The sequence below is a fragment of the Corvus cornix genome, chromosome 2 (genome assembly GCF_000738735.6).
Source record: "Corvus cornix cornix isolate S_Up_H32 chromosome 2, ASM73873v5, whole genome shotgun sequence".
In the NCBI taxonomy this organism is placed as follows: Eukaryota; Metazoa; Chordata; class Aves; order Passeriformes; family Corvidae; genus Corvus; species Corvus cornix.
Genome location: NC_046333.1, coordinates 33,071,793 through 33,096,361, shown reverse-complemented (window position 1 = coordinate 33,096,361; position 24,569 = coordinate 33,071,793). Strand labels below are relative to the sequence as shown.

Genomic DNA, 24,569 nt, shown 5'->3' with positions numbered 1-24,569 from the left:
CAAAACAGTGCTTTTGAACCACTGGCAGATATTTATAAAAATCATGTGAGGCTGACAGAGCATGGTTTGAGATATTTTCCTGTAAAGTATTGTGAGCTTGAGATCACGATATGTTGTCAGTTTTGTGTAGCCTTCCATGGTGGTGCAAAGAAGTGTATAAAAATATGGGGTTTTTCTCATAGATGTGACACAAGTCCAGTGTTTATTTCTGCAGAAGACTGTGGTCCATTATGAAGTGCGATTCTCATTTAAGATACTTTCCATATGCTTTCTATAGCAATAAAATACTGAACTACTTTTTTTTTCCCTTAGAGACCCTCAAAATAATGCTTTCAAATTTCTTTTTCCTATTTTAGTTTCAATATATTGGGTATTCATAAAGCTTTTTAGGACAGCTTATTAAATCTAGGTAAGGAAGAGTATTCACAAAGCCTGCTGAAAGTACTTGAAAGGATTTTGTAGACCTGAGCACTGTTCAGCACTGACTGATGAAACTGGTGGTCATTGACCAAATTAGATTCAGCATTTTACCCGTCTTTATTATAGGGCTCCTCACCTGTTTCCGCTATTCCCTACCTGCTTCCATTCAAGTAGCATTTACAAAAGTGTCTAAAGGACATTGGTATATATCTGTGAACTCAGGAAATCTAAGCCTTAATAATAGTGCATTTTTCTCTTTGAAAATCAGTTTGCTAAGGACTTCTTTCTTAGATGTACCTGGAGGCTTTTACTGCCCAAAACACTGTGTCAATTCATTCCTAGGGAATTCTTAGCACAGGCCCTTAAATATGAAACTGACATTAAGTGACTTTAACTATTGTGAGGCAAACTCTAACTCATCTTTTCTAGTTTCCTTAAAATCATACAGATTGATCAATTAAATAACTTTATGGATTTCCCAGGGAAGTGAGTTGTTTACGAACAGCGAAAAAGTATTGTTTTCATGGATAATATAAAACTGAACTCCTTATTTAAACAGAAAGACGGTAAGATTTTTCTTACATTTTCTGGCTAAATTTATTTAATGTATGTATATGGAGTATAGCTATGTGTCACTGAAGTATTGCATTCATTATTCTTCATTTTCTTAAGTGCTCAAAACTTGCATTTACCTGTTTTGAAAGTTAATGTATGTTTGCAGGTTAGGAACTTGTGTACTACTTGCATTGAAACCCAAACTGATCCATCATCACTGTATAAGTCTTTTTGAAACTCCCGTATTTTGCACACTGCCTTAAGGCAAACAAACATTTGGTAAAATGTGTACTTTCTATCTTCTCCTTTTAGTTCTTCCTTCTAGTAAGGCTACCAGTATGGCTCTGATTAATTTTTTTTTCCCCTTTGGTTTTCCTCAATTATTTTCTGTATATCTCCTCCCTACATTGGGCTTCACCGGTTTCCTTGTCCATCCTGTGCCCTTTGATGTCCATGCAACTCCATGCCCAGTCCCTTCCCTGTGATAGTTGGAGCAAGTAACCCCAGCACTAGCCACCCAAGGGAGTAAATGACTCTGACAGAGAGAGGTAGCAACAAAAGGGTAGGAAGACCTTTTCTGATCAGCTGTCAGTTGGGTCTCCCAAAGCAGTAACCGCAGGGAAAGTCCTGGTGGTACCAGTCTGGGTCTGTCAGGCAAGGAGATTTTAACAAGGCTTGCCAAAGGTGTAACAGATACTAAATCCATAAACACTGCGATCATTGTGTACTTCTGTGTCCAATTTGTGCAGCTCGGCATGGCTGAGCTGTTGTGCCAGTTTAAACATAGCTAGCTGCCTTCTCTCCATCTAATTGCAATGATAATCACATGAGAATGATAAGAGCAAAGAAGTTGCTCTGACTCTTACAGCCTTTAGCATTGTCATGCACTCCTGTTAAACTGTGTTGGGTCAGCTAACAATGAGACATGATATAGTATATAATGGAACTTGATACAGTGCTGCAGCTTTAATTTGACTTCTATTTCTTCATGTTTAAAATATTTTTTCAGAAAATTATCAGCTGTTCACGATGAACAGTTCTATCTTAATATAAAAGCCTAGAAATGAGTGAATAGTAATATATCAAACATTTTAAACTAATTGTTTGGGTTTTATTTTTGAGACTAAAATATGTCCCTTGCCCCATAAAGCTGATTTAGTGAAAAGGAAGGGGAGTAGCAAGTCATTAGGGAGAATTTTGGGAGAGCTTACAGCAACAAGTTTTTGTGGTTGCTTAAGAAAAGCTTAAGAACAATTTAGCGGAGCCAGAAACTTGATTGTTTGGCTCTCTGATGTGGATCATTACTCTCTGTAATTTCTTTCCATTGTAACTTCCTTAGCTCTTTAAAACTTTTATTTCTATTGTTTTAGTAATTTTGGTCATTTATTATGTGGAAAGGAAAATTGAACTATGCAGAAAATAAGTGTCGTTCCCAAGGTAATAGTGTAATACCTGTGTATAAACAGAGTTCAAATATGCTGTGCAGTCTGGTGTTGTAGCTCCTACGTACGCTTCAATTTAGGTGTTTTACTGATAAAACACAGATTACAGATTAATAGATTGTGGTGAGCCTAACACATTGCAGCCTGTTCTTACATCATTTGGCTCAGTTCAGGCAAGCACACTGAAAAGTGGAAATCTGAATATCAGACATGGGAAGAAAGCAGTGAACAATGTCTAAGGTGGTCTTTAATTTTAATTCACTTAGTCAACTTTCATCACCCTGCAGGACTCAAATGATAGCTCTCCAAGTGGTTAATTTTCAGGGATTATATAAATAGTAGTAAAGCACTGGAATTTTTTTTTTAATTGGAATGAAGGCACTGATAGAAAATATATGCTTTTTTTTTTCAGGGCATTTCAAGTTCCACTCTTGTGAAAAGGGGCAAAATAAGATGGAAGAGTAACAGGACACATTTTTGTGTAGGGTTGTGAAAAGGTTTTTATTATGTTTAGAACATCTCCCCTCCTCGATTGATATTACAGCTGGCAAAAACCACAGGGGGAAGGAGTACAAAGGTTAAGAAGGCTAAAGCAATAACATTTTTAAAAAAATGAATAATTTAAAGAGGAAAATGTCATGCATAATGAATAAAAAAGAAATCCCTCTTGAGATATGGGATTCATTCATTTGTGGTACTATGAAATTGAGTTGGCAGCATTGCAATTCCAACTTGCCTCAACTAAGTACAGTTCGGATCAACACATTAGTGCCTTGGTGTGCACGATTCCATTGCTGGCTCTTTGCGTTGAAATCCATTAAATTTTAATATGTCCTACTTAGGTATAAGTGGTCACAAATGATTCATAATGTTGAGGTAAGCTTTTGGTGAACATAATTGTCAGTTGAAAAAATTTCCCCTAATGACCTTGCTTGTCACTGGACTTTATTTTCTGTGTTGTTTGAAACCTTTAGAGACCACAAGCAAAAATAAACTTCTAAAATCCATGTTAATAAGGTAATTGTTCAAAACTATAGAAAAAGTATTGCTAATGGAGAAAGTGTACAGTCTCTGACCTTCCATTTCGGAAGATTCAATAGTAGCAGGTAAAAAAAAGCAAAGCTAAAACCTGGATAGTTATATTAAGAGGCTGCAAAAATTATGTCATTTTTTAAAAAATAAAGCCAAACTTTAATAATGTAGCACAATAATTTTATTTCAGGTATGATATTAATGTAGACCTAGTCTTGTACGTCTAGTCAGTCTTTGGATTTCCACTTACCAGATTTTTTGGTTCCTCTAAGCTTTCCTATGCTGTGATATTTGAAGAACAGCCTATGAGAACAGCTTATATGATGAAGCGCACTGGTATTTGTGCATGAGCTGTAGGCATTTGAAGACCATAATTAGCGCTGCAGTTTGGATGACATTACTTTTCCTTTCCAGTCCCTATCTGGACAAGACCACCAAAAAATTACCGGGACTGTCTACTTTTCATAAGTGCAACCATGGCAAATTATCCATCGACAAAAAGTTAGCAAGTGAGAGATAGTACAGAGGGATGAAGCAGGATATGTCAAGTATAATGACTTACTCAGTTTCTTCTGACTGGAAGTAGCATCCTTCAGTCAGCAGAGATGCAACTGTTCACATGTCAGGAGATGTTGTGGCCATTATTTTAGGTACCACAAGCACTTATTTTGCATTTGGTTCTATTCTTGATTTTCTGGCATGTTTAGGTTGAGTAAACCTGACTATTCTCTTATGCTGCCATAAACTGGGTGCACCTTAGCTGAAATTGCTAGTGTTACATTATTATAAAGTGAGCAAGTGTGCCCAGAATGAGATAGTCATTTGAATAATTATTTTTTTTGTGTATGTTATCATTGAATTTGTCTTACAGCTTTTGAAGGTCTGTTTGGTCTTCAGTTAAAAAAAATTTTAAAATAATAAAAAAACCCACTTGGGCAATAAAGGTATTAATGTTTTGTTTTTTTTTTTTTTCCCTTAATGTTCAGGTCACGTTAAAATGAAGGTGTTTGTATATGTGGGACTGATTTCATAATTTCTATTGTGTAGGCAGGGTAAGTAACATGTATGAGTCTGTGGAACTCTGTGGTGAATGAACGGTGTAAAACTATATGTACATCACTAACACCATTTCCAGTGTATTTGCTCTTTCACATTACCATAAAGGAGTCCAATAAATCTAAACCTAGTGAAAATTTCATATTTTTTACATGCAGAACTGATTTTTCAATTACTTCAGACTTTTTCAGAGCCTAATCCAAATCCTGATGAAATCTGTGGGAGTTTTTCCATAGACTTCAGTAAGCTTTGGCTCAGGCTCCCACTTTTCAATTTTTCAAACAGATTTGCCAAAAATCTGCAGAGAGCCAGGCACTTGGAAAGTTTTTACTTGCAAAGTACAGCTGGTTTTGAGTTGCATACAGGAAAGTTCCCAGTGCTTTTTTGAAACAGAAAAAAGTAGTTTTAAAGGTCTTATAACTTTAGGTAAAAGAGTGGCTTTAACATTTGAAGCTGAAATTGTTGGGTCTTAGTCTAAGCATGACAAACTCTGTACTAGAAGATTGTTTTTAAAATGCATAACTACATGATAACAAAGCTTTGAACTGCAGTTTTATTATAGCTTTAGCTAAGATTTTCTTGAGTTATGAGTTTCAGAGAGTCGGGGATGTCTGTACTAATAAATGATTTCTCTTTTTGTTTTGGTTCTTTGGTTTTGGCTTTTTTTTTCTTTTTCTTTTCTGCAGTGGAAAACTACACTTCAATTAAAGAATTATTCCCTGAGGTTAACTGCACTAATTTGAGAGAGAGCTCTTGAACTTCAGGGAACATATTACGCAGCCAGATCCATCTGGCGATGTAGGGCAGTTTTCACTGCCTCTGGGTGGTTGGATCCCAGACTTGGAGGTAGATATGGTTGGACATGCCGGGTTTTAGAGACTGTGGGACACAGCCGGTGCCTCGGCAAGCATCGCTCATACCCTTGCATATCAGCCTAAGATTAGAATAGTGGCATTTTAAGGTAGCATCTTGGGTTGTGGATGACAGTTAGTGAGGTATAGAATCTCTCTCAATGTCACTTCGAGTTTTTTGTCTTTTTGAGTGATCACCTCTAGCACATATTGGATGCCAATCAGGCTGCAGTAATGTTCCTCAGTAGCTACATTGTGAATTGCACCCCAATGGTTTTACAGATTTTTCTTAGGGAGAAAAAGGGCAATTTCTTCCTGAATTTGAATGCCTGACATTGTTCAAAGCTGTGTATCATCAGTATTGAGCTTGCAGATTTTTTTTTCTGAATTTTTAAAGAATGAGAGCATGTTTATGACTGTTGATGTTTTTGTGAGCAGTCAGCTGTAAGTCTACTCATGAGCCTGGTATCAATGGTTCCGCTAATGTTCACATGGTAAGCGAAGGTCCATAAATACAAGTTTCCCTTGCCCCTGTGCTTATTTGGACTCACCCATCCCTAAAACTTTGAGCTGGAAAAGGTAATCAAATCAAACATATGAGGTGCTTCATGACTCTGGCAGATTTAAATTTTTTTAAAAAAATCATTCTTTTCTTCCTAATTGTGTCCTGGCTGAAACAGAAAGACTGGTTATAAGAGGGCATGCAAAACCAAAAAATCACATGAACTCGAATCCTTAAGGTTTTGTTTTGATTCAGTTGCACTTTGAGGCAAAAATTTAGCTCACCCTCTACTAATTAGAATATTGCTAAAGAACTAATAAAAAAGTAATGTGTAGTTAGCTACATAATGCTGAAGCACTTTTTTTAGGATTGTAAAAACCTTCAGCAAACTGGTAAAAACCTCAGGCTTGATGAGTTTCATGCGATTATCATGGTAGGCTGCATATCTGGTGGGTGTTTGCTGCCTGTTATAAGTGCAAATACCACAGCAGGGTGCAGTGCCAGGAGCTCGCTGTCTTTTGATGAAAGATGTACTTTATTAATTCTGACCCTAACCAAAGCTTGACTTATTCCTCTTTAAGAAAACTAGTTAACTGTAAATTAGAGATATCACCAAAAAGGGTATTACTTCAAAGTTGGGAAATGATTAGGGGGATGTTCCACTGTTTTAATTGAGTTTCAATTTTAATGACTTGCTGTCTTCTATGTAACAATAAACAGCTGTGCCACACTCTGTGTTTCAAAGGACATTTACTCAGCCTTTAAATTTACCATTAGAGATCAAAGAGAAGGTCTGATGTATACGGATGATGAAGGATGCCTCAATTCAAATGGATGGGTGAACAGAAATAGTGCAACTGGAGGTAATAAATATTATGAACAACCTTTTTAATGTAAGTTATGTGGTACTGAACTTTATTAAATTTTATAGCTGCACTGAGAAATCTTTTGTGTTTATCTTAAAACTATATCAGAATACTGATAAGCATGTGTTTCTTCTAGCACTTTTTTCAAATAAACTTTTCAGTCAAAACTGAGGGGTTTTTAAGTAAAAATAATTGCTGGTGACATTCTTGAAAGTAGCTTAGAAATAAATGGATGCTTGAATTACATATAGGAATTTGTGAAGGATATTTCGGGGTAAAGCCTTGCTGAATGATCAGACTTTCCAATCTTAAAATCTATTTAAATAGATATGAATTAGTTGGGTTTTATTTTCTCTAAAATGGAGCAGGTTTCTTGTAACCAGAGTAGTCATTAGGGGTATTAGGTTGCTGTTCAGAGATGCTTAAATGAAGTTATGAACTGGCATTCTCATTTAAATCAGGTCATTAATAAAGCAGGGAACAATATGACAGAAGTTACATGGGAGATTAAAGTTAGTGCAATAAATTACGTTAGATATCCTGGGTCTGTTTACATTCTATCAGAAAGTGTTGCAATGGAGGAGATTCTATGGAGTAATGTAAAATAGACTGCAGCCAGCTATGATGAAGTAGTTAGAGGTTAAGATCTAGCAAGGTTCATACAACGTGTTACAGACAGGATTTTCTTATGCTCCTGTGATTAAAAGTCCTTCTGAGAGTACGACAAGTTCTTGTGATGCCTTTGGCAGTAAACAACTGCCATGTTTCCCTACAAAGGAACTGTATTGGCAGAATTAATACTTTGCAATAATTTCCCAGTCTGAGGAGAAAAAATGAAGCAGTTGTGCTTGGTTATTTCATTTAATTAGTTATCAAGGGAAAAATGCTTGTTGTACAATTTTACAACAGATTTCTCAAATATTTCCAAATAAAAAATACTGGTATCTATGTCAAAAAGAGCCTTGTTTTTGGTTGTTTTTGCAACACATTAAAAACAGTTTTCTTCTTGCTTAGTGTGAAGTTGATTCTCATGTGGGTAAGTTGATTATCTCTGGCTATTGAATTGCATATACATGATATAATTTTGGTTAGTGTAGTTACAGTGTATATTGTAAACCCTGTGATGAAATAGAAGAGGTGTTCAGTTATACTATTCACAGTTAATCTACTCTGAATTTGGGTCCATGGTATATAGAAGATATTCTTTCCAGTGTGTGCTTTGTGAATCACTGTAAAATAGGAAGCTTTTTTTGTAATACAGCATTGCCAAACCAAGAAAGCACTTTGTTTGTTGGGTCAAATAATTCTTATTTAATGCAGGTATGCGACTTCAGCAGGCATGACCATCCGTGGTTGGGAAGAGGTGTTGAGGGAATGATAATAATTCATTTGCAGACCAGTGGTAAAGTCATGCTAAGGAGAGCTTTGTTACGTCTGGCACATTTGTTAATATGAAGGAAAGATCTTTGTTGTGGATGCTGTTTCTGATGCTGTATTTTTGTCAGTTCAAGAGTTTATCTTAGTAGAAGGAAAAAGGAATATTTATAGAGGTGTATATATAAGTAAGACTCACCATGGTAGGCTGCTTTAAGAAATTCTTGGCAGGTGCAGCAGTCTGGTCTTTCTGAACAGTGAAATAATTGCTTCGATCAACAAGATAAGGGTGGAATCCTGGCCCTATTGAAGTCACTGGGAGTTTTGCCATTGACTTAATTTAGTCAGGATTTCTTGTTTACTTGACAGTTCTCTGTTACTGTTCTACTCACATTCATGTAGTGGTTGGTAACCTGACTTAGCGGAATGGATAAGAGTGAACCCTGAAGTAGACTTCTTTTAAAAGTATCTTCAGAGTCTGGAATTCACAGCAGGGACGTCTTTTATCAGTGTTTGGACAAAAGGAAGGTGTTTTTTAGCTTACTGCAAATTTGATGTTAATAGAAAGGAAAACACAAATATGGAATTCCATTTTGGGAGGAAAGAAACTAGAGGACTGCAGAAGCCTCATTTTTCCCTGTAACTTTGATGCCATGATGGCAGTGCTATACTCTTGTCTTCGTGACAAGTACAGAGACAAAAGTATAAAGAAAATATGAAAATTGCATTCATTTATTTTTATTAATTCCTACTGAGCACCAAATAGGAAACAGTATGTAGTATTAATAGCTGTCCCAAACCCTTTGCAAAGACTGACTTGAGCAAATCCCACAAATTTATTGAAATCTTCAAATGAGAAGAAGCTAAGGATCAATTGGGGAAGAGAAGAAATACAAAGAATCAGAATGTACTTTATTACTTTTAGTTATAATTATGCATTGCATTTGTTGCAATTCAAATACAAGGAATCTAATGATATGTTATCACTTGTACCATGGGCTGTAACAGAGAGGGCTTTTTGTGTAATTGGTACTTAACAAATTCAACCATTTAGCTGGTGCACAAAAACCCCCACAGGTGTTAGAGAGTCCATGGGATAAAATGGACAGTTTACTTTAAGTAGCATTTCATGTTAGAGAAAGTGCAGATGCTGCTGCAAGATGTATTATATTTCCATAATCAGTGATAGATAACAAGAATTGTTTAACAATCCATATCCTATGTGTGCACTTAAGCCATGGGCAGATCAATAAAAAAGCATTAAGCCTGGTGCCAGCTGAAGATATTATACCTGCAGGCTGTTTGGCTACAGAACGGAAACTGGAGCTGGATTTCAGTAACTCTATTTAGGTAAATCATTATCTAGACAATGTCTTTTCCAATTTCTCTTTTAGTTCTGGGTCATTTGGAAAGGGAAAATCTATATTTAGCCAATGAAGTTTCTTTTTTAGCATTTCTAACAATTTTTCTATATATGAACAAAGTGTGTTTTAATGTAAATGTTGTAGTGCTTCATAAAAATAATATAATCACTTTATCTTTTATTTGAAGTTATTCCTGAGTTCATCTGTTAAAATTAATTAAAATAATCTTTCTCAAGGCTTTGAAAACCTCTAATTTGTTTTCATATACTCAGAATGTTGAGGAATGTGTTGTGTTCTAGATACTGGTCTGATTTAATAAATTTTCAATGAGGAAGAAAGTACATTGGCCTGTAGGGAACTGCTTGTTGAATATGAAGTTACGATCAAAACTTGAAGTTTCAGAAAAGAACAGAGTTAAAAAGACTTTGGAACATGATCAGATAGGACACTGAATCTTGAAGTGAAGAAGTCTTAGACTCTCAAGACAGGCTACTATTGCTCTGCTTCACTTGTTATTGTAGACATGACCAAATTAAAGCAAAGGGACAGAAAACACTTTTTTACCAATGAAATGTATCCTTGGCCTTTGTTTATTCTGTGTTTGAAGTCATTAAGCTTATTTTATGGAGGGGAGCCAAGACAACCTAGTGTGTTTCAGCAATCTTGAGAGAAGGTTACTTGAAGAGAATCATAATGCCCCACAGACATTCAGTGAGCTTGGCTATACAACAAATTCTTTATATGAACACAGACTTTTAATGGAAGGAAATTAAGTAGCATGATGTTTACATAGTGGTGGTTTGTGGCATTTTTGGTGGGTGTTGTTTTTTTTTATAGAATTTGTCCCCCATCGATTTACTGTTTTTAATGAAGGAGTCAGATCTTACCAAGGTCAGGCGGAATTTTGGTGCTGTTGGAGTAAAAGTTGATATCAAGTCCAAAAAATCCCCAACCCATCAGTCAAAATGATGTAATTGTTTTTCCATATCTTCTGTCTAATGAGATGAAGAGGACAATATTTGATATTAGTGTTTGTAGTAAATTTGACTAAAATATTTAGATAACTTTAGATAGCCCACAATTGTGGGCACTAAGAGATTGCTCATGCTGTTAATGAACTGTCAAAAGAATTTGATATCACATATCGTAGGTGTGACATCAACAAGCTACAGTGATGATCTTTGGATGCCGTATTTTTAGATGATCTTTGGTTTGCCACTCAGATACAGGTATTTGGACTAGTTAGTTTCTTTCAAGTAATGTGCAAATAGAGAAAGTATAGCTAGTAAGTCAGTGCTGTGGCAAGATGGTTTAAAGAAAGAAGAGGTGGACTGTAAAAAGAACTGGTAAAGGAAAAGTGACGTTGCTGAAGTATAGGAGAAGCAGCAGGCATGGTGTTGTTTTAATCAGTGGCTTCATAAAGTCCACCAAATAATTTAAAGCATATCAATGTTTGCAAAATCCTACCTTTGTTTGAGAATGGCTTTAGACAATAAAAACCAATTTCAAATAATATTTAACTTTCCAAACCAAGTAGTGTTTATAGCCTAGGAAAAGGGATACTAGTATGTTCTTTTGGTCTAGTTCTGTAACATGGTATATTGAGTATTGTATGGCTGGGTTTTGGTAGCAGGGGGCTGCAGGGATGGCTTCTCTGAAAGGCTGCCAGAAGCTTTCCCCATGTCCAACAGAGTCAATGCCTGCCAGCTCCAGGACAGACCCACCTCTGGCCAAGACCCAGCCCATCAGGGATGGTGGCAGCACCTCTGGGATAATGTATTTGAGAAGGGGGAAAAAGTCTGTTAAACTGCAGCTGGAGAGAGGAGTGAGAATGTGTGAGGAAAATCAGCTGTGCAGATGCAAAGGTCAGTGGAGAAGGAGGTGGTGAAGCTACTCCTGGTATAGGAGCAGAGATTACCCCTGCAGCCCGTGAAAGCAGATGGTGGAGCAGAGATCCACCTGCAGCCCATGGAGGTGGATGTGCCCAAAGGAGGCTGGGACCCCATGGAGAGTCTGGCCTGGAGCAGGCTCCTGGCAGGACCTCTAAACTCGTTTCCTCTCTTTTTTTCTTGATTGGTGTGATAGGGCAAAGCAAGCCATAAGATCTCTCCAGTTTCATATTATTTGTCCAATACTTTTAGTTATTTTGAATAGCATGTTTGATAATTTAGTCTTTATCTTGCTTCGTATGGTTTCCTTGAAGATGAGGTAGACATTTCTAAATTATTTTTTATTTAAAATAAGCATTACAAAATGTATGTTTAAGTTGAAATAGACTTTCTTTTGCATGTACTGATGTTGTACAAAACAAAGAAAAATGTGATTTGGAGGGGAAGGGAAGTAGGGACTGCCCTTTGCATACAATTTTCACTTTTTACTTTAGCAGATTTCAGGGTATCCAATCACATTTAGAAATATAGCATTTTTAAAAAATGAGTAGGCCCTTGTCCTGGTCAAACTAAAAGAGGATACTTAAAAACCAGAGAGTTGATTGAGAGAATTAAATAAGCATAAGGCATAAAAGTAGCAGACCAAGAGCATCACTTGCTCTGTCACTTACTTTATTTATTATCTTAGACAGTAGCAGCAATTTCAGCTTTTAAATAAAATGAAACAGAGCAGTTAATCCGGTGCCTGCTCATATAAAAAGCCACTTTGTTTCAGACATAGCATTTTTATTGTAAAAACAGACCTTGCTTTTTAGAAAAAAAAAAAAGTAGCTGGATTTGAACAGAGTTCTCCCTAACTATTCATTATCTTCTAGTGGATGTAATTCATTTTATGACATTAGCCAAATTGAATCTCTTCCCCCTGCCTGAAAATTTCAGTGCCAGGATTTTAGGCAGACATTTAGGATTTAGTTAGACATTTTTGGAAGCATGGTTTTTCAGATCTTCAGATACCTTGTGTTTGATCAAAAGATACTTTGCAATTTTGTAAAATCGATTCTATTTAGGGTTTATCACATGAAGCGCATCAATCTCCTGGCTACTACTTAAAATGCTTGCCAGAGATATGATACAAAAAGTTTATATATGCAAAATTTTTTATCCTTCATTTGTATCATTTTCATAACATTTGAATGGTGTTAACTTTAGTAAAATTGCATGATTTACACAGGTATAGGTGTAGTAGTAGTGAAAGGATGAAATTCTGTGCAGCTTGAAGAGTAAAATTTGCTGAATAGGAAGTTCTGTAAACAGAGGAAAAAAATTCTGTCTATAGGATAAGATGTAATTTTAAACTATTATGTACAGTTTTGTGCTCATTTCCTCCAAATAAACTAAATTAATTTAATGGTATTATGATACTTAATGGAGCCAAAGTTGCTTTTTCTGGATTCCTCTTAAAGTCAATCCCAGAGATTTTAATGCTGTAGAAGGTTGAGCTAACAAAAGATCACACTTGGATTTATTTGGTCAGTGGAGTATATAGCAAATGAAGTATTAAATGCTAGTGAAAATAAAGTAAATATAAGTAATGTATGGGGTTTTTTGCAGTATTGGAGCAAAGATAGGTTGGTATAATTTGATTGATTCTTAGCTCCCAGTGCAATTAATAAAAATCATAGTTGACTATTAAGTAAAAACAACATATTAATGACTAAACAATATTATTTACATGTTCTACATACTAGGGACAAATCTAATATTTGGGTACAACTGAGAAAGTAGAAATTTCCAATACATGAAAATAATTATATCTTTGATATAACTAGCAGAAAAGAAAGAATTTTCAGCAAAGGTTGCTTTTCAATTGTGGAAAGGAACTTCAGTGTTATTAAAAAAAAGAATTTTCTTATGAATGCTTTGATTTCCTAAGCTCTTCGCACCCAAACCGTCTCTATACAGTTTGTCTTCTAAATCCACCAGATAGATGTTTACTAGGTTTATTTCAATAACATTAAGAGACGATGCTTTTATCCATGTTTATTTCATTCTTTGATCTACATATTTCTAAGTATTATCAGGAGATGCAGGAAGCTAGTTCATTACCCTCTTAAAAATACAATGCCAGATTACTTGTGTGAAATTTCAGCACTTAGCATTTTATATTTTGTCTCTCCAAATGTAAATTTACTAAGCTTGTTTTCCAAATATTATTGAGAATCAGAATTGTCAGAACCAGAGTTTTTAAGCATGTACAATATCACGGCTTCTTTTTAAATGAAGTATTTCCAATGATATTTGCTCCCAGGATCTTTATAATTTTTATTTCCGTTGTGATCTGATGGTTACTTCCTGTAGCCAGTTAAAGTAGCCATTTGTGTATTTTTTTTGTGATCTCATGTTCACTTTTAATGCTGTGAAAATATTGTTAGATAAATAGATAGTAGTAATTTATTTATGTTCTTAGATTGGATAACTACTCATAATTAGATAACAGATAATTGGGTAATTTCAGAATACTAATCGATAAATCTGTATCTGTTTTGACCTCTATTACCTATATTTTCTATTTGGAGGGGAAGGAAGAAAAGAAACCCCTTGTTCAGAAACTCCATCTCTGTGTTAGAATAAGGTAATTTAGTCCCATTCATAAACAGAATTATTTACCTCCGTGGTTTCTGTTCAGGAGTGATTCAAAGCCCTTGCTCTTTTGGTAGTCAGAAACCTAGTTTCCAGTAAAAATTAATTAATCCTTTTCTAAGAGTGTCTTTTATTTTGTCGAACACTAAGGGTTTCTGGCCTAATTGCATTGTTGATAAAGATCAGTCTGTTCCATTTTTATTAGTCTTAGCTTAGCAAGACTGGTCATCTGTTCAAGTGTCAATAAGGTATGGGATTTCTATATGATCTTAGTAATCTTCATCTGAACTTTTCCAGGTTTATTTAACCTCTCATGAACATGGTAACAGGAATTGAACTCAGTGTTCTAGATGTCTTACCAGTGTCTTGTTCAATAGTGTTACTCCTTTCTTGATCCTAACATGAAAAATTGTCAGGTGGATTTCAAAATTTTACTAGTCATCACACTGGAACCTTTTTCTTCTGTCAACCTGTGATTATTTCTGTGGATTTCATATCTTTCATTTTCATAATACCCTCATTTCCAACTATCATAATATTAACACAACTGCAATTGCTATTGAAATCAGATATTTGTGTTCTGTAGCTAAAATTTGACATTTTGTGTATTAAACTACTTTACAGTAGTTTTCCAAAGTGACCAATTCTGTATACTTCTCTTTCAGTAGCCCATCACAATAGTGCTATGAAGTATTACTCTACCAATTTAATGTTGTTTTTCTGAGCAACATACATTCTTCAGTACCTACATTTTAATCCCAGTTAATAGTCCACTATCTTCTGTTATCCACAGTGTATTTGATATTACATCTGATGTCAGTAGGTCTTATTCTCTAGCCCAAAATCATGCATTAGGTTACATCTCAAATGCTTTTTCTTCGATTTCACTCAGTTGCTCATCTGGATTAGGCATAGATCTTTCATCAACTGTTTCTATCATACTACTGTTCTATCAAGGCTGTCTCAAGCATCCAAAATACCCAGCATAACAAGGCCTCATGCAACAAATTACATTATCTTTTATTTCTTGTTCACGGCTAAGATAAAAATCCCATTTTCACTAACCTGCACTTTTTAGCTTCATCCTGTTGTTGTTTTGCTTAGGCCAAAATAGTGTAAACTCCCTGAAGGTAAACAGTTATTTGTTCCCCTGAATCAGTCAAAGACTACTCACTTTGACAGTCTTTGCACTATGGTTGTGTGATGGAACACTTTTGTAAGTCATAGGTTACAGCACTGCAAACTATGCCACAAGCATTTACTGTCTCTTCAACTTCTAAGTGCAGGGAATGAGGACTTGCTCTTCCTTCCCTAGTAAGTCCAAAATTTGTGTATACACATACATACAAGCATATACTGTCTATATATGTGACGATGCATGCTTGTGTCTTCAATTGGAAGTTTCATATTGTGCTCCAGGAAGTGCAAGTGTTTTAAATGGGAATGGAAGCAAAATATTTCTCTAAATTTTTTAGAATGAGGGATACTAGGATGGTTTGTTATCAAGATTATAAAAGTCAGTTTTATTCTGTTTACTTTCACTGTATGCTGAAGAAAGGTTAGAGACTACATGAAGACAATATTGAGAAAGTTTTTTTGACAAGCATGCTCCAGAGATCCCAGCTTCTCCAAACACTGTCTTTGAGGTGCTCTCTATTGGCAGATAGAAACCAGATGTGACAATGGAAATTAATTTGAATATGCTTTTAGAAAAAATAATCAGGAAAGTGTATGTTTTAGGGAGCGTTACCTATTTAAGTTTTTGATGTAAATTAGTATAAAAGTCTAAAGGTCTGGTAGTCTTCTTACAACTGTGTATTACCAAAACAATGAGACAAATACAAGCTCTAGAGAGTCAAAAAAAGTCTTACTAAATAAAATTATTTTGTGTAAAATTCTTTGTGTTTCATATGTGCATATATCCTAATACATATATGTGTATATTTATGTGCATGAGAGAAATTTATCTGTGTAAACCAAAACAAAAGTCTTGTATATTCTTGCTCCACAAAAGGGTAGCATGAAATTACTTTTTTACTGAATAGAGAATGTTGTCCTGAAAATAGGTTGATGACAGTATATTCTCTATCTTCTACTGCAGTATTTAAGCATTTTGAAAGAAATTAATGTCTAATTAAGATAAACAAAAGCTATACTTAGTGATATACTGAGTATGGCGAAGAGGATGTGAGACCCAGTCAACAAAAACCACCGGGTGTTTTGTGAGGCAGTGTACTCTGAAGATAGTGATTTTTATGGTTATGTTGTTTGTCAAGAGTTGAAATTCCCCTTGAAAAATTCCATTTGTAAGCTGATTTTTCTTTTCTGTTACATAAAAGCAGATGGAAATCTGCCAAGCACTACAGAATTCAGTAAGTTGCCTCTCCCAACACATACCAGAACACAGAGCATGTTTTTCAGCCAGTCTGTGCTCATCAGGTGAATAGGTGGTTGGAAGGACCAGTTCACTTGTGGTTGAAGCGCAAATGTCATCGTTCATCCTTTGTTCACGGCGTGTAACAAGTGCCTTTGGTAGATCTTGGGTGGCATTTGTGTAGTTTGCTGTTCTGGCATTCTCAGTCCTGAGTTAGTAAGGGTACTACTGAATTTTGATCTTATGTTCTTGGCCGAATGTCCAATAATGTGTCTTTAATGAAAACAGCTGTTGGATCTGCTCTTAGCAATGTGTTTCCCAATGCCATTCGTATGACTTGCATACCACATGCACTGAACCTCATCCTGGAAGAATGGCCAAGACTATTTGACAGTTTAAACACCATAGTTGCTCCCATAAAGAGCTTCTGCTGCCAAAGTAGCCTGAACTTTGTAAGTCAAGGTTTTATGAACTCAGACATGTTCAAAATACTTGAATTGTCTACAAGCTCAAACAGAAGCCACACAATTGGTGTGAATTATCTCTGCATAGCTCTCTGTGCAAATAGTGACAACTTATTAAAGGAAAAAAGCTATGGAATTTAAGAACTGGAAGTTTTGTTAAGAAACATTTCAGTAAAATGAGTAAATCAGAACAACAGTCTAGTAAGTCTCTGTGTGCTCCCATTGAAAATATGTTTTGGTGATTTTCTATGACCTTGGACTACATTTTCTGTTGGTATAATTTTTTTCTCTAATTTATTATTCTACTGGAATGTAATACAGAAATATTTTCCATCATTTCGTTGAATTTGGTTGTGTCAAAGCAGACAGACAACAATGGAATTGTGTGACTGCAGGATTGTAGCTACTGTTAGACTTAAGTGATACGTTCTGAAATCTATAGCTGATTATTTAATGACTCTATATTTTGCAAGTGAATATTTGAACTAAACCTGGACTGTTTGCTGCTGTGAATTGTAACAGTGTTTGTTATCAGCCACCCATTTAGGAGAAAAAAAAAAAAATCCTTTTTCTCTGCCTTGCCCTCCCCTCCCCCCCACCATCTTCCTTTCTGTCTCGGTCCCCCTGCTCTCTCTTTCTCCCTATTTCTCTCCCTTACTTTTTCCCTTCCTCATAATTTTCCCTCTTTCTCCTCAAACTCTGCAATGGAAATGTGTTTGCCTTCTTATCATGTCTATTCAAATGATAGACTCTAATCCAGGGCTGGTATGTGAATTAATGCTCCCTAGATCTCATCATACACTCAAATATGTATTGTTTTCTTCTATAGATTTTGTTGTTTTATCTTCCATTTTAAAAGCAGCAATAACATTACCTATCTTCACAACCTGCACACAGTGTTTATTTCAACAGGCAAGCTACCTTCTGATCGGCAGATCCTAATAAAATTTACAGGACTTGAATAAATATAGCTATCAGAATCAGTACAGGTAATTGATTAACTCTTTTAGAGAGAATAACCTCTAAAGCATTAGACTGTGTTTTCGGTGTACACTTTCCTAAAATTGTTGACAGAACAGAAAACCCAAGTGAACATGGTTTTGGGTACAGCTTTTTGGAATCTCTACGAAATAATTTTACTGTTTAGATTATCTCCGTTTTATAATGGTTTACAGATGGATGCAAAACCTGCTGTTTACAGAGCTTCCTGCTCACATTTTGACTATCTTGGTGCCAAAGACTGCTCAGGAAGCTTTTTTTCTTCTTTCTGTGGACTCTTGTAAGAGTTAATTTCAGAGGAAAATGGAAACTTTATGCATAGTTTCGGTTGTGATTGAGTGGAAGAGAAAAAGGAAACTCAAATACCCTTTACCTCAAAGTGCCTTTTCATTTTTTCTGATGTATACCACTTTTGTTTTCCTGTTTTTCAACTTTTAAAGGCGTACTAAAATGTGTAAAAGCATGGTGATAGGAACCCGTAGGAAAACTGTCAGTACTTAATTTTTGTTCAATATGTGTTATGTGTTTATGTTTCCTTTGGGTGTGGGTATCTTTTTCCAACTGAAGAACCAAAAGTGTTACAAAAACAGATGTAGTGAAAATAAGCAAGAGAAGTCTCATTTCCTTTGGTGAACAAAGTTCACAATTAACTTGAGTGTAATTTTATGCATGTTGTACCCTATCAAACAGTTTTGCTGACAAAAGCTTGCTTTCTTGGATTTATCACAACTGATAAAAGATCTGTGATGCCAGACAAGAATCTAGCTATGCAGAAAAGGGGGAAAGAGTGGGTCAGATGTAATAACATATTCTAGATGTTATTCCTGCCAACAATTAATGGGGAAATTCATTTTGTGAAGCACTGTTTACAGACTGACATCTGGAGGACTTCTCAGCTTGGATCATTTCCAGTGTGTAGATTTATGTACTACTATTCCTTCTCTTTCCCCCCTTTTTCCTTAAATATCACTTTTCAGATCTATACCATTCATTTAATTGTGAATGAATATGAATTATTTTGTTGCTGTGATTTCTTTTAGGATTTCATAAAAACTGAAAATGCTTGCTAAAACAGATGTTCAGTGAATACTTATTGAAATGTATATAGAGATATACAAAAATTCAGAGTTCTTTTAACTTAAAGAGGTTCTCACCATAGAAGTCAGAATATACACCATCAGTAGAACTTTTGAAGTATGAAATGAAAAAGCTTGTAGTTGTAGCAGAAAAGGTCTTTTTCTTTTATTTTTTTTTTTTCTTTTTTTCTCCAGATAGCTGTCCTTCTGAATTGTAAAATGTTTTTGAATCACAAAATCCTGGTCTACCATGGTTTAAATATTGTATTCAGTAGTGTGTATTTGTGCCTTATCCAGTTTCCTTTCCAGTCTAGTGAGAATCTGCAATTTGCTTTGAATGTTTCCCTTCTTTCTGTGTGACAATAGCCTTAGTGTGGTCTCCGCACCTTTCTTCCTGTGGGAAATCATAGCATGTTGTCAAGGGTATCTATTGTTATCTTGAGGATATGTATCTGTGCTGGTTGGAGCAAGAAAATGGAATTTCCTGTTAGTGTCATTGGAAGAAGTGGGTACTGCTTGTGTTGAGGCAGGTTATGTGTAGATGAGGCTGCAGTCATGCTCCCCCCCCCATGCATCCAAACAAGTTAAGGGACGTGTTTAGCAAATTTGAGTAGTTCCTTCATTTAGAAGGTAATACGAGTACTAGAAGAGCAAGGTAGAAAGGAGGGGGCACAAAGACTTTGTTACTGTAAGCCTCACTGTCTCAAAAATGAGTAAAAATATAACCATATATTGCTTTCTTGTGTGGTCACTTATTGAAGTAATTATTGTCTCAAGAATCCTAGTGAAATCCTGCCCTGCTGAGAACAGTGCTTTTAGCACATGGAATGCCTTTATGAAAAAACAGTATTTAAAAACAGTTCATAGGGAACAGTTATTGGCACCCTTGCACAAGTAACATTTTATTACTACTCTTAATATTGATGCTGATAGTATTGCTCTGTGCGTTCTGTCAAAATTTTCTTTTTCTGTAAAATAGTATGTCACTGGTAACATTTCAGTCCTCACTATTCTCAGTAAAATAAAGTTATGGAAGAAGTTAATTTTGCTTTTAATTGTAATAACTTCTGATGGTATCGTGACAGGTAAATCTCAATAAATCTCTTACATTAGAATAAAAATCAGGATGTCCTGCTTCCTTTTAACTAGTAGTATGTTGCAGCTAAGGGAAAATAGACCTTTTCCAGCTCTTAATCAGTTATTGTCAGCATTGATAACTAATGAAATATTTTGGCACCAAAGGCCGTCAGTCCTCAAGGCTATGTAAGTTCCTGAATTTCAGGTTTTAAAATGAATGTTAGAAAAGTTCTTTTATTTGCATCTAGAAATTCAATGGATACTAATTGACTTGGTGAATTTTTGCTCATGCTGTTACAAAATGTTATAAAATTAAAATGTATGATGCCATTCTTAATAGTTCTTTTGGACAAGAAACCTTAATTTTGTATCCTGTATTTACAGGTTAGCATTTAAGAGTGTATATTTTATCTGAACAATAAGAATGAAAGATATCTAAATTGACTTTTAAAGCACTGATTTCCATTTCCTCAAATCTTGTCATTTACATTTTAGTCACAATTTTCAAATGGCAACAGAGGTATTGGTTTACAGATATTTTTTTTCATTTAGGCTGTTGGTATATTTATATTTAATGCCATGTCAGATGACGCTACTGTTACGGTATTTTAACGTGAAGAGATTTTTCTAATTTCCAATTTTCTCTTCTATTTTCATAGCAGGTATCCTAAATATTTGAAGCTGTCATGGATCGTGGGTCTGCACAGTGACACATTTACTCATAACCATCCTTTCTTAGTGACAAAATTTGCTTGCTGTAAATCAAACATAAATCCTGTGATACATCTTACACTTTCTCTGAGGGTCTATTTGGATAAAGCAGCTTGTGTCTTTACTCTTCCTTAGGAGCAAAAGATGCTGTATTAGTTCTTCATCTGGTAGGACTGAGTGTTTTCACAGGGTTCACTAGAGCTGCCATGCTTTATCCTCGCTAAATCTCAGGGTGGTACATTTCTGCAGGACATGGTTTGCCAGTGCTTCTGAAACTGCCAGGGAAAATGCAACTCTCCTACTTAGGAGTGCAACCTTATTTTTAACTGTTTTACTCATTTAGTTTGTAAAGGGAGAATAGCCTGTGCTGCTGCAAATTTGATGCACTTTTTATGGGGCCTGGAGCAGAACATGTCTTTTCAAAATAGAACAACTGACATGAAGGTAAAAATTCTGTGCACTCCATTGGGAGTTGATGTGCTGCTTATAAACATGTGCTTTCAGAGCACAATAGATGAGTACATGGATTTGTTTGCTTGCTAGTGGTGTTCCTGTGAGGGCTATGAGAAAAAGATGCAGCTCAGCTGTGTACTGTATTGTTGGCAATGCACTTGCTGTAAGGCCGTCTTTTTGCTGTGGAATAGTGACGCATCCTCCAGTGTCCTGACCACAGCTGTTCTGAAATAAATTTACATCAACCTATTCCACTGCAAGCCACTACTGCTATCTTTAGCTGATGCTACTACTACTATTACTACTACAAATAGTAGATTATACTTCTCTTCGTATTTTAAACATAGGCATTTAAACACATTTCAAGAAAAAGATGTAAGTGATTGTGTTGTCTAGTGAACGGCTCATAAAGCAATGTTGAAAAATACTAAGATGTTATACCATACATCCTATAATCACTTGAGTAAGGTGCGTTATTGGACACTGAAAGTATCCCTGTGTTTCCACATCTTTAACACTAATAAAAATACTGCATTTAATAGCCCATCCAAAAAAAATCATCATGTCATTCTCTGTGGCAAGCTAACAATCTTCATAAGGTTTGTTGATTTTGTAAAGTTATTTCTTTCACACTTAATTCCTTTATTACAAAAATAGCTCCCAGTAATCTGATCTTTAACACAAATCACATTATTTTCCATGTTTTATGTGGAACCAGTTTTGCATATTCTGTGGTCTAAGTTAATTCAAACGTTTTTCAAAATGACATAAGTAGCAGAGAGAAGTCATTAAGGCATAATCAGCCTTCTAAACCATGGTAATAGTTTTCTTTAACAAATGTTTCTGTGAAGGGAAATTAAAGACTATTTCAGTTTTATGTGTTCCTGTCAGCTAATTTATCGCCTCTTTTCCTCAATTATGCACCAATGAATTTTGTTTTGTTACATAAACATCACATTAAGTGTATTCCATTTTCAACTAGGTGGCTGTGCTACAATCCCAGAGTCTGATTTAGAGGAAAGGACCATTATACCGGGCTCCACAGCAATGTTTTCCAGTAACAGGCAGATCACAAAGCAGAAATCCAAGACTGGTAAGAAAAGGAAAATTATGTTATTTCACTTAGAGGTGTACAGCGCATCTTTTCAGAATGCTCGTGGACACATGAAACAAATGGCATGTATTTCAGCCTTTGTTGGCATAATTTCTAGCTTTTCTTGCTACAATAGTACAATGTGTAGGATTCTGAGCTTATTCAGCTTATTCTGTCAAGAATGGCTCGACTGTAAAGATCAGTCTTGGAATTAAATAACTACACAGTTGAAAGGTTTTGTGCTACATAATACTTGAATGAGATTCTCACAGGTTCTGTTCATGATCTCTTCTACAGAGGCAAAATGAAACTGAGGGCATTTTAGTGTAATAAAGGTGGTTTTTTTTCCTGTGGTATGGTGGTTACACTTTGTGCCAGCTGATTAAAATATGGTCATTACTTATCTTTTGTGGAGAGACTTCCTAGAATTTCAGAAAAATATTATTGGATATAATAAAATGAAATTATACTGGCTATAAAATATGCTGCATACAGTGATGACACATTTTCTGGAAAGACTTCATGCTGCCGGGAACTGTGATATAGTGTTAACATATTTTAAAAGCAGCACTGTAAAGTACTGCCTTGCAGTTTAATAAAGTGTCTGGTAAGTTCTCAGGGTTTGACTGTAGCAATTTCACATTTTGCTTACTAAGTTGTACCTTCACACTTCTTTTCCCTCTCTCCTTGTCTGATTTTGTCCTGTAATATTTATTATAAAGTGTATTTGAATGTTGCTTGTGAATCAGAAGTGTTCATTATGGATGGTCGTTGAAGTTAAGAAAAGTAGCTTAGAGGTTGCAACCAACAATACTCAAAAATAGAAAGTCCTTATACATCTGCAAAACTCGGCCAATTGTGTGTTTAAAAAGCATTCAGCTGCTTTTTTCCCAGATAACTGTAGGACAGACAGGCAGGGAGTTGGAATATATAGTTAATTTAGATAGCAGAATTTACATTAGCAAATTTTTAATAGTGGGCAGGAAAGAAAGATATCTAATGCAGCAATGCATAATAATGCCACAGTGTAACTTAAAACTCAAAAATTAGTACCTGCTTACAAAAACAACCTGAAAAATCCCCTGAAGGCCTAAAGCTCTGACTTTTCTAGAGTGCTAATTACTTGCGGTCCTCATGGACTTCAGGTCACTAGAAGAAGAGAGCCTGTCAACGTTGACATAAATATAGTTTAACCTTTGCCATCTGGATATATTAAGTACCCTCCTGGTAATAGAAAAGTGTATCATCTCTCTGATGTAGGATACAAGCCTGATAAAATTCCAACTTCAGGCAACTAGACTAATAAATCACAAACATATGGCAGGTTATTTCTCTTTGTCTGATGCTCCAGTCTTCTGATCAAGCACATATTTGTTCTTCAGTAGATAGTGTTCTGTTATGTTTAAATAACCTTATTACTGAAAAGGCTAGCATGAGTGGAAAAGTGTAGAAATGTATTCATGAGATCCAGAAACAACAGCATGGGGACCTGCGTATCCTAGTGTAAGCCTTAGCCCATGATAAAAATTGAGACTTACGTCACATAGCTGGCTGTTGTTGCTTTGTAACTATAAAAGGCAGAATGAAAACTTAGAAAGCTTTTAAAAAGTCTCTAGGTTTACAGCCGTGTGTTATACGAGTGAGTTTAATTCATTCATGGTAAGAATTGACTGCCATCTGCCAGTTAGTGCTGCAATATAGAGAACACCTAGAATATCTGCCACTGAGCTGTCTGGAAATTCTAATTGCTACAAGCATAAGAGCCAAGGGAGCTACTTAAACCTGAAGGTAACAGTAGGCATGAAATCACAGCCTTTCAGTGTTTTTCTGTACATGATACTTTTGGACTGAGTTCTTGCTCAGGCACCACTGACTGCAGCAAGACCATGGTGATTACAAAGAGCTCTCAAAGAATATTTTCTGTTGTGTTTTTTTTTTTTTTTTTCTTTTGAGTTTGCATTTAATTTAACTATGTGCAGTAAATAAGAGAGAAAAAATGACAGTGTAGAGTAAAAATAATTTTTCTTAATATATCTTCCTTCATTTCCTAATGGAGTTCAAGATAGATTCTCATTATAAGTTGAGAGTTGGTTGTTTGATGACCCTAGTGGGTCACTTCCAACTCAGGATATTCTGTGATTGTATGATAATATGTTGTATGAGCTATGCAAAGAACTGAGGGAAATGAGGCACTGAGACCTGGAAGACTGTTCTGTGAGAAACTGTGCTGTAGGCCATCATCCTGTCACAGACTTGCTAATTATCTCATGCAAAGTATTATACTGAGACTTTCCAGGCAGCTGCTAAGCACGTGAGTGAGACTTTTGGCTT

The 24,569-nt window shown here is 35.5% G+C and overlaps 1 protein-coding gene across 3 annotated transcripts in view; it reads left to right on the top strand.

The window, feature by feature from the left end:
- BBS9 (Bardet-Biedl syndrome 9) overlaps positions 1 to 24,569 on the top strand; it is a 298,687-nt gene that overhangs the window by 149,891 nt on the left and 124,227 nt on the right. For 2 of the 3 annotated variants that reach the window (XM_039548172.1, XM_039548174.1), the window contains one exon: positions 22,128 to 22,238. The exons of the other annotated variant lie outside the window; for it this stretch is intronic. In XM_039548172.1, coding sequence (XP_039404106.1) covers positions 22,128 to 22,238 — 111 coding nt within the window. The remainder of the gene's footprint in view (positions 1 to 22,127; positions 22,239 to 24,569) is intronic. 3 annotated transcript variants of the gene reach the window in all.